Below are 11713 nucleotides of genomic sequence, written 5' to 3' on the forward strand. Positions count from 1 at the left end.
GAAAATTCAAGGTTTAGGACGTTGTTTAAGTCAAAGTTCCCTAAAACGGACAATACCGCCCTTTATAGGATGCAATAAACGGCAGGGAATCGAAAAAGTAAATGGGCAATTAAAAGCAATTCAACAGTAAAGGGAGATTATTTTAATTCGTGCCATGGGGACAGTTTATAAAACCATGAGTTAAGATTAAGAAAACCATTAATTTAAGTAGAATCGCAGCTACTTCAATGTAGTTAAACAAACCAAAATATATAAGATTAACTAAATCAATTTTCAAACCTAACTTGTTAATTTACTGTTAACAGTGTATCAACATACATGCTAAATAAAGCTGGTTAACAACCATAAAAAAACATTGCACACCTTAATATTAACATATAAACCAAACAAGTAAGAAATAAATGATTAAAACTTTAGGAAACAAAATACAAACTTTCTCTTATTAAGTTTAATTTCGTAAGACAAAAACAGTTACTACTATTTATAATTTAACCAATATTTTTTTGGTTTACTATTACTGCAAAAAGCCCGATCAGAATAACCATTAAAGTTAAGTGAAACAATCGCAAATTTATTTTATTTCAATATCAGTCTTGTTCTGCTGTTTCAGAACTTAATTTGAAAATAGCTTAACTTTATAAATGATATAATAGTTTTATTTAAATAAAAGCCAGTTATGAACTTTTAATAATAATCAAGATTAACAATAATGTACATATAAACTAAAATGAGACGCATTGAACTTATGTTGATGGTAAACAAAACATATAGACCTTAGCAGTCAGAAAAGCTATGAAAAAATATGCAATTGCAGTACATCTAAATAACTATCCTAATTGTGAGAATACACGAAACTTCAACCTAGTTTACTGGTCAAGAAAGTAATTTTACTAAAGGTGTAAGCTTAAAAGCATAAACTTAAACATTTTAATTAACAAACAGTAATTAAAGTATACGAAAGATACTTACTTAACATGTAAAATAGTTTAAGTTTCCAGGTTTTTTATAAATTTTTGTTATAAATTCCAGTTTTTTAGAAACCCTGAAATTTTAAATTTAAGGACGATTTTTAAGTCAGTTTCCAAATTGAATCACAATACTTCTTTTTATAGAGAAATAAATTATGAGAAATCGAACGAGTAAATGGGTAAAGTGAGTTTTATTTTTCATTCCTACTAGGGTAACTTTTGGAAGTTAAATTTAACATAGAGCCTTAAATTAATTAGAATGCAGCTACTTGATTATATTTAAACTAATCAAAATAAACTAACCGTATTTGTATCAATATCGAAAAAACGAGTTTAATCTGAAATGTGACTGTAATGAATTAGTTTAATAAGTAAATTGTTGGAAAGGATCATGGCTTTGAATGAATAAAGTAAACGAAGCATTGACTTAAGTTTTGACTTACAAAAAACAAACATATATCAAATAAAACAATAATGATGCAGTATACCGACATATAGATGACATGTTTAATTCAACCGAGAATTGAAAAAGTTAAGAATTAACAATTGGAGTGTTTACTATAAAAAGCAAGTAAGTTCACAAACATGTTATAGTACATCAAAAATAAAAAAACTTTGGTCTATATGTCTTTTGGTATATATTTGACATGAGTGTTAGCAAAAAAATAACAAATTTAAAAAATAGTTAGACTACCAGATTATGACGCAACAATATAATAAAGTTAAAAAAAAAAATTTAACAAATTTCATTTGGAAAAAATCAGAAAAGGAAAAGTTGGTATAATTAATGCAAATGGTTTGTAAAATTCTAATCTATGTGGATTAATAAAGAAGAAAATAATTTATGTATAAGTAGCACAAATATAAAACAAGTCGTGAGCAATTTATACATGTTATCTTTCATACAACGTCAGAGTGAAACTAAAGTTATAACTTAACTTTAAGTTAAGTGAAATAAGTTTAGTCATGACTTAGAAGTACCAGCACATTAACTCGTACATCCAAGTCATAACTCAAAAAGGTGCCGACCAGCAGAGTAACCGGGCCTAAAGGACAAGAATTAAAAAAAAACTAAGGGCAGGCCGGAGAGATGACAGGTGCGAAGCACCGTGTCATCGACCGGCCGTAGCCCTTTGTTTTTTTTTAATTCTTGTCCGCTACCTAAAACTTACTAATCAAACTCACCAATATAAAACCACTCAGTCAATAACTAAAAAGTTATAACTGATATTACCGTCAGGCCTTTAATGGTTTCACATCAATGAATTAGATCATATAAGCTCAAGGTTAGTAAAAGATAACAGATAAAGACCGTACAAATACAACGCATATTTGTTTGACAGTTACGCTACTCACGGTCCATTTGACAGAAAAAAGTGGCCTTCAAGAAAAAAGGCCGTGAAGTGAAAGAGAAAAGAAAAAATGTGAAAAATTTTTAAAGTTTTTAAAAATTAAAGTTGATTTACAGTGTCTTTTCAATGTTGTTATACATTCTAAGTCAGTTTTTTACCTTAAATTTACTTTTAAACCAAAAGAAACCAAAATATTATTATCTAAAAAACCTGGAATAAGTTTAGAAAACCTGGAAAATTTTGTCAAAAAACATTTGACGACCTTATTGAATGCAAGTTTTTTTTTTCATCTGTTAAATTTGTTCTTAAAAGAATTATTTATTTTATTCTTCTACATATTATGCTGATTCTTCATTTCTCACTTTACATTGTGTAAACAAAAAATATATTATTTACAAGGTCTTTACCGAAATATCAAACTTTAATTGTCTCATACTGTCTGGGCACTTAATAACTTTTAAAATAAATACAAATAACTGGTTCAACGTTCAAATTTTTCAGCTGTCAATAGTGAAGCGAAGTAGGAAAACAACCAACCCGTTCGCAGGCGAGATCAAAGTGACTTGCAAGAGGGCGGGCAAGCAGAGGATTGACGAGGAATTGTACCTGAAAGCCGACTGGCAGGTCTTCAAGCAGAGGCAGTGGATCGACTTTTACAAGGTTTGTTTTGATACTGTTTTACTGGTGTGTTTTAGAACGCTAGTGTATTTGAAACTCTTTTAGTTTTGCTTTTGACACTTGAAAGCGAGTTTGAAATATGAGTCTAATTTTTTAATTGAAAAATAGTTTAGTTGTACAATGCTTATTCACTTATCCGGACGCTCACTTATACGGAAAATTTCAGTCGAGAAGAAAATAAATAAATAAATTCAGTATTAAACACAAACATTTTTGTGTAATACATACTAATGTTTAAGCTTTGATGCTGTGAAAAATTTTTAAGTGATTTTATAAGTTCTGCAATTTAATACATGATTATGACGTAATAATACTAGTAAAGCTTACGTTCAATTTTGTTTGAAACTAGTTTAGTTATTAGAAACCTTTATATGTAAAGTAAATCAGTTTTAAAAAATAATGTTTTTAATTTTAATTAAAAAAAAAATTAATATATTAAAGTTTTTTTATGTTTGGTTTTTAATTCAAACTATCAAAAGTTCTTAATTGAAACAATTTTTATTTAAGATAGATGCATAATTTTTTTTTATTATTAAAAAAGTTCTATAAGTTTGACATACTCAACATACAAGGTTTCAGAAACAGACAAGTCACAAAAATAAAAAAAAACACGAGTTGCAATAAGCTTTGAAAATAAACTAGAAGTTTGTAAAAAGATAGAAAAACAATGTTTTAGAGTCTTTTATAATAGAGTATTTTAATATAGGCGAGTCGACTTTTCACGACATTTTGGAAAGTGAAGTAAAGTGTAAAAAATTTAAAGCAGAAAAAGAAGAGCTAACTATTATTATTTATTTTACATTGCATAAATTACAGCAGTTATGTTATTTTATAAAAACACTATATTTTGTACTTATCTGGAAAAATGCTTATCCGGATACCTTTACAGAATTGCCCAACATGTCCGGATAAGTCAATAAGCACTGTATTATTAAAAACTTATTCAAGTTGAAAATTATAACACATTCAGGTTAGTATTAAATTATAAGTAACTTTCTTCTATAAATGTTTTTGGCTAAGTTAAGGTTTGCTTCTACGGAAATGATAAGGAATAGTTTTAGAACATAATCTTTTGTTATTTTATGACAGTATAAACACTCCATATTTACTAAAAACTGATTAAAAGTTTATACAAAAGTTTGAAAAGTGTATCAATTTTTGTTTAACGAAAACATCAGCGAAAGTCTACAGAGCTTAAGCCTGGACCTTCGTATGCCGTGAGATAAACTCAATTTTAACATAAGGTTAAATCATACCAAAAAAATCTTTCTTAAATACAAATAGTTTATAACTTAATATTCCAAAGTATTTTAATATTTTTGCTGCACATTATTTCTTTAGTACAAAAACTTTTACGAGCTAAGACTCCACCAATATAATCGACCTTATCAATCAAGGAGTTGCTGAACCTGCTCAACACGTGCAAAAGATACAAGGAGGCCTGTTTGATAAGCGACCACGTTATGAAGGAGAAAAACTTCTTTTCGCGCGCGAAAATTTCAAGAAGCAAGCTGGAAGTTATTTTGTTCAGGTTCAGCCTGTTGAGCGGGTGGTACTATTACGCCTACAAAATACTCAAGTTTGTTTGAATCAAGTTATTTGTGTTGTTTATTGATATAATGAATACTTTGCTGCATTTTTATTAACTTTTAATTTACAAACATAAAAAAATTTACCAAGCAGTATTTTCAGCTAATTTTGGATTTTAGTATATATTTTTTAAATTATTAACCGTATTAAAAACTTTTAGTGCTTTTATAAATGCCATCCAAAAAAAAGACTGTGTTTTTTTATAAACATAAGCTTAAAATTCTAACATCATTTATACAAACACTGTCTTACTGTATATTGTTTCAATACAAACCTGTTGTATATCAATTGAAGGAAGGTGATCTTATCGAAGAAGGAGGACCAGTCATCGGTGCAGAACCACGTGTGGAACATATTCAATCAGGTGGTCACCAGGATGTCTCACAGTCAGAAGGTTCTCAAAAACACTCACAGGTTTCTCCACAGAATCATGGTGGTCAGTATTGTGTCAAAAAAATTTGCAGAAAAGTATTATTAATTGCAAGGCAGAAAATTTTGTGTTTAAGATTTTTTTATCTAAGATAATAAATACGTGTTTATTGAATACTGTCTATATCCCAGTATTGGTTATCTATTATTTTAACCCAATAGTAATTGTTTTTACAACAATAATGCGCTTTATAGTAAGTAAACTTATGTTGACTTTTTTGTTTTGTGCTAATGTAAAGTATTATTTTAATGACTAATTAAGTTTACCACTTTTTAATTGCAGAGTAAATTAAAGTTTTTCGCAATAATGATAAGTTATTTTTGTGTTATTTTCAAAGTTAATTACTAGCAAAACAAAGTGGTTAATTTGTTTTCTTTTTAAAAGCATTCACGAAAAGCAAGTATACAATTACAGGTACAAGATAAGAAAGTTTACCCGCTTCAAAGCATGTTCGCTCATGGAGATATTGCATCTAATAACTTCAGACCTGCACTTAATTATTACATCGAACTACTAGAAGAAGTTTGTCAGTTTTTTGTAGATGTATCTGTACTTTGTTGGTTTTTGAAAATTTTTAGTTATCAAAAACAGAATAGTACATAATAAAACTTCACTAATATATTTTACAACCAAGTAAAGTTTTAAAAAGTAATTATAAGCAAACTAAACGTTATTAACAATTTTAATCCCTTTCTGAGAAATACTAAAAGTATATAGTTTTTTAAACTCGTTCTTTTACTTACAAAATTCATAAATTTTTTAAACTTAAGTAGTATCCTTGTGTTAGGTTTTAAAGTAGTGAATGTGTAAGTTAAAGTAAGACTTTTACACTTAAAAAATGTCTTTAGATTCATTCAAAAAATGTACGTAGCTTTTTTAAACCAACTTTCGTCAGTGCTATCGAATAAACTTATCGGATAAATAACAAGAATACTTGCAGGAGCAAGAAAATCCGGAACTGCATTTGATAGTGGGAATTTGCTACTGCCACATACTCACGCAGAAAACTTGCGGTAACAAGCACACTTATGTCGCGCAAGCCTTCGCACTCCTTGCCAAGTATTGCCAGGTTTGATTATTTTGATAGATTGTTTATTACGTTGAAGATCCTCAATGGTAATGTTTAGTTTTCTTGCTAGAATATTTGTTTTGATAAAGTCTAAAAGCTGACGTTTTTGAAACTAATGAAACAAAGTTGTTTGTAATACTTTATTGTTAGGTTAACTATTAAAGATTAATAAAAGCTATATGAAGGTTTTTTGTAAGTACAGTTTTTAACCCGCACTTATTTCATTCGGATATAAATACCCGCAAACATGAATCTAACTTCGTGCATTAAATAACAATAAAAGCTACTTAAAATTAAAAAAAATTCATGAGTCAGCTTCTGTTTGAATGAGTAACAAAATATCCTTCTAACAAGTAATGATGTTATTTAATATAAACTGAAAAGGCCAGTTGGCATGATATTTGAAATAAAACTTGAACAAACCTGTATAATGTTTGAAGCTGCGGAACAACAAGCAGGAGTCGCTGTACAACATCGGGCGCGCCCTCCACCAGATCGGGCTGAACCACTTTGCGGTGCACATGTACGAGGACGCGTTGAAGTGCGGACCACCTGCTACTGTGGTCGACGCGGTGTGCGAGGACAGCTTCGACCTCCGGCACGAGATCGCCTTCAACCTCAGCTTGATGTACCGGCAGTCGGGCAACCACACGATGGCCAACTACGTGCTGTTCAAACACAACGTCGTTTGATGCTGCACGTCTCAATTTCAATTGACGGTTTTAGTTTCGCTGCTTATGCCTTTTTAGTAAATTTTTGTTGAATTTTATTCCTACTTTTATCAAGGACGTTTGAAAAATTTTCTTATTAAGCACAAACCTTCAGTTATTTTAGATTTTTTTCCTTCGATAAGCTTGCAGAAGAGCTCTTAAGATTTTTACTCTTTTTTATAGATGTGTTGATTTTAAAAACTATTTACTATATTGTAAGTTTCGTTTAGAAAATTGAAGTTTTAGGAAATTGTAATTTTGTGCTACCTAGTTTTTTTTATACTAAAAATTTAAACTGATAAAAATGTGTGAAGTAAAAACATTTGTATTTTTCCTTCGTTTGCTGTCTCAAACAATAAAACTAATTATAAACCAGTAATGATTTAAAATAATGACTAACTCTTTTTTATGCTATTTATACATCTAGAAATAAGACACTATTTTTTACATTATTGCATAAAATGTAGGTTTTTATAACATATAATCAATTACAAGCCTTAAACACATTATAATTAAAATTTTTAAAGTTTTGTATTATAAAGTTTGAAACTTTATCTTGTTAGTTTTTTTAACTTTTAAATTTTATTTTATCAATCTGCTATCAAAAATATGAATGTTTTTGTATAATAGTTTAGTAAGAGCCTTTTTAAAAAGTTACAAGTTTGTAGGGTATTTTTGGTTTTTAAGTGAGTTTGAACTTGTTTGCGATATTTAAGTTGACTTGAATGATTCAATTTATAAGTGTTCTAAATTGATTTCTACTACAAAATGTACCTTATAATTTATCATGTTTTTATGCAAAATTAAATTATTAGTCATATTAAACTTCTTTATTGCATACAGCTTTGTACTACTCTGATCTAAACGAATATGATAAAAACATTTTGCTATGAATCGTCCGTTGTTAGTCAGTCGAAAAAATAGACGATTACGAAAATAAAGAGTAAAAAAGCTCGTAACGATTATCACCTAAGTGTTTTAGAATCTCTATTTATAAAAACATGTAAACCTAATTTGTGTAAGCAACAATACGTTTATGAATCTAATCTTTATAAGTTGTTATAGATTTTATTTGAATTTTGTCGCTTATTTTTATTTTATTTTTAATGTTGCTTATCTTAGTTAAATTACTGATAAACTGTTTTGTATATGCATTTATGAATTGTGAATGTTTAATTAATTTTTGCTCAATTATGCTAATTAGTGTTAATTGATTTTTCTGATGTAACCTCTAACTATTTATATACTCAAAATTTAATCTTAAAATTAATTGCTAACTAAAGTAATTGAAAAGCGTTAGCCGAAATCGATTTTACTTGTTTGTTGCTTTAATAAAGATGTTTTTGAATGAATTTTGTCTTAGATTTCTGTACAATTTATACAATTATTTGGCACTTAGCTAATCAATTAATACTTCAAATTTATTAACAAAATGGCACAACTGTACAGGAAAAACATTGAACATGTTTGGTAATTTCACACAGTTCCTCCGACCACTCGTCTTTATCAACATCATAAACAACCAAACTAGGTTGAGTAAAACGAAACACAAAAATTTTACTGCCAAATGAAACAGCTCTACTCATTCGTCTAAACTTTAGATTCGGTTCTTTTAAGGCAACAAACTTGTTACAAACGCTGTCAAAGACCTCGCAAAAATCGTGTTCGCAGATGACGTAATACTTGCTTCTCACCGCAACTGCGCTGTGCCTGCTTTTGCTTTCCATCATGCTGGGCATCGGCGACCAAGTGTCGGTGATGACGTCATACGACTCAACCGTTTCCGAGTAATTTTCTTCTTCGTCATCTTCCCCGCCGCAAATCACGATTCTTCCTTGGAAAACGGCGCACGCCGCATGCTGGCGCGCTTCGCTCATCTCCGTGACTCCCTTCCAAGCGCGGCTTGTTGCATCAAACTTCAAGCAGGAGTCAGTCACGTACCATCGGTAACAGCCGCCTAGTAAATATATTTCGTTCATGAAAGCGCAGCAGCAAAATGAACTTCGTCCTCCGTTGTCGTCTATTTGTGAAACTTTCTCCCAAGTTTTCGTTTTCGCAATGTATTTTTCAATGGTAGTTTTGTCTTCCTTAAACATGTAGTTACCTGCTGCTATTGCATAAATTTCTCCTTTCAAACAAACCACTCGGTTAAAACTCGGTCCGTTGTTAGTCAGTTAGAAATTTTTAAGTAACGCAATTTAAAAAAAACTTGTATTATTTAAGCAAGCAAATAAAATTAGATATTTTTACTTTTCTCTACTCTTTCGAGTGCAATCAAATATCTTGGTATGTTTTCTTTTGCAACGAACTCATCTTAATTATTCAAACCATCGATCTTCTTTACTATGAATTGTCCGTTGTCAGTCTGTCGAAAAAAAAAAGCCGAATACGAAAATAAACAGTAATAAAGCTGCATACTAAATTTAAGAATAGTAAAAATTTCAATATGATACTAGTTTTACCTGTTCTGACTTAAACTTAAAAACTACAGCCGCATTTAACTATAAGTGTTTAAGTTAATTTTTTGAATGTTTTTCTAACTGTCATTTTTTAAGTATGCAAATAGTAAATATACTACTAATTATTATTGGCAGCATTTTAGTTACAAAACGTTTTCCAGATAATTTCCTTTTTTCTGTAAAACTAAAAGACTATTTTAATCTGCAGATAAATCAATTTTAGAAGTACAATTTTCATTTTGACTTTGAAAGAAAACAGTAAACTTTTAAATAAAAATACGGAAGACAGCTTAGTGTTTTGTGAACAGTTCTCCATAGTATTAACATAGATGAGCATAAATAATATGTTTTGATCTGAAAAGTTATTAACAATGTAAACATTTAATTAAAAACAAAGCTTTTTATTATTGGCTTAGTATTTTATAGCTAATAAATAATTATAAGAAATCTTCTGATGTATTGAGTCCTTACCAAAAAAGTAGTTAGATGTGAATTTTATAAAAATTTAAAATGCAGCAAAGAGATAACTAAAGGTTATCGGTTTAAAAAAAAAAGTTCCAAGTCGCAAGCGGATCCATAGTTTCTTAGCTTAAAATTATTTTTTTAAAATGTTAAACTTAAAACTAATTTCAAAACGTTTTTGAATAATTTCAAGAAGAGAAAAAAAAAGCTAAAAATTTGTAAAACTAAATTATTTGTGCAAAGTACATTTTTCAGCTATACAAAAGTAGTAACTAATAACTTTTTTTTTAAACAAGTACAAAAATTAAATCGTAACTAATAAATATTTTGTATCTCTAAAACTTTAGATATTTGCACTTGTGAAATAATTTGTAGAATTAGCTATTGGTATTAAACTAAAAAATTACACTTATGACATAGAGAGGTACTTAAACGTAGCACTTATTTGTCTGTATTCTATAACCAAATAGTTTGTTGATAGCTTTTAGCAGTAAAAAAATGTTTGAGTAACGAGTTTTAGCTTATAAAATAGACGGTTTGTAATAGGTTGTTATTTATTCTCGAGATTTGTTCTTACTTGTAAGTTGATAATAAAACTTATCTTGTCGTTAAAATTACATTTAATATTATTCCAGACAACTTCAATGAGATACATTGTAGATGAAACTTTTTCGAAAACTATTCCACTATATAGTATTATTGAATACTTATAATTAAACCCTTATATACTGTAATAAACCTTTTAATAACTGCTTAAAACAGTTAAAATTTTAGACCGAAATGACTACATTAAAACGTGTGCTCAAAGTTATTTTCGAAGTTTTAAACATATGTTTTACAAAAATTTTACGAAAGTTTAATATGTCTTTAAAAAAAACTTATTACTTAAAGAATATAAAAATTTAATTCTAATGTTTTCATCGACCTTATAAATCATTACTTCGACAGTTTAAGTTCGTTTCATCTCTATTTCGAACATTTTAACAAAACTGCTGTGCAAAAGATTTATGGCTAACTGGTATGTTTTAAACTCGTGCAGTCAAACGAGAGAAAGTGCCTGAAGATTTACCAATAACACTATTGATATCTGTTTCCAATGTTTTTAGTTACATTTGAGCCAAGTTGTTCGTAGTTATTTTGGGAACGGGTCTAAATTGCACGAAGGGTCAAACTGTGACTAGTGGACTCTATCTCACAACCTTCCGCTTACAGACAGTTTGATAATCGCTGAACTACACATCGATTTTAAATTGATCCTCAACGCTAGTATATAATGTTAATATAACATTATATGCTTCGATTTTTACAAAACAAATAAAGAGGTCTTAATTACTAGAAGAGAATTAATGTATTTGTTCTTTCAAGATTATATTATGCAAACTATGTTTCGGTCAAAAACCTCGTCAGCGCTAAAATAACAAATCTTATTCAAACATAATACTTTAATAATACGTTAACAAAAAATTTTAATCTAAAATAAATCAATTTAAAGATAACTATATTATAAATGGTTATTGTACCTTTCATTTCAAATATACTTACAAAGTAACAATTGTTTGTCTAACACAACACTTTTACGTTATCATAAAAATGTGCTCAAAGCAATCTGAATGAATCTCGTTTGTATTTTAATTGAAATTTCAAGTATATATTTTGTGATGCTTGATTGTTGAGCTTCTCGTAATTCATATAACTGGAGGTCTAAATTAAACTTTATATTTATAATGATTAGTATGTTTTTATCAAAAAAATAATACTTAGTGCAGTTTGAATGAATCTCGTTTGTAATTTTTTTAAAATTTCAAGTATATTTTGTTATACTTGATTATGGGGTATCGCGTAAATTGTTTAACTTGAGGTAAATTAAACTTTATATTTTTAATGGTTAGTATATTTTTATCAAAAAAATATAACAATAAACGTGTGCTCAAAATTATTTTTGAAGTAATAAACATATGTTTTACAAAGTTTTACGAATGTTTATTATGTCTTTAA

General features: G+C 28.7%; 1 protein-coding gene across 1 annotated transcript; it reads right to left on the bottom strand.

The window, feature by feature from the left end:
* Positions 1 to 8221: 8221 nt before the first annotated feature.
* On the bottom strand, positions 8222 to 8893 carry LOC145848626 (uncharacterized). The gene has a single exon (XM_082953970.1). The coding sequence runs from the start codon at positions 8891 to 8893 to the stop codon at positions 8222 to 8224; it is 672 nt and encodes a 223-aa protein (XP_082810096.1).
* Positions 8894 to 11713: the final 2820 nt, after the last annotated feature.

This window comes from Thalia democratica, unplaced genomic scaffold (genome assembly GCF_965202585.1).
Source record: "Thalia democratica unplaced genomic scaffold, ktThaDemo2.hap1.1 HAP1_SCAFFOLD_1571, whole genome shotgun sequence".
Lineage (NCBI taxonomy): Eukaryota > Metazoa > Chordata > Thaliacea > Salpida > Salpidae > Thalia > Thalia democratica.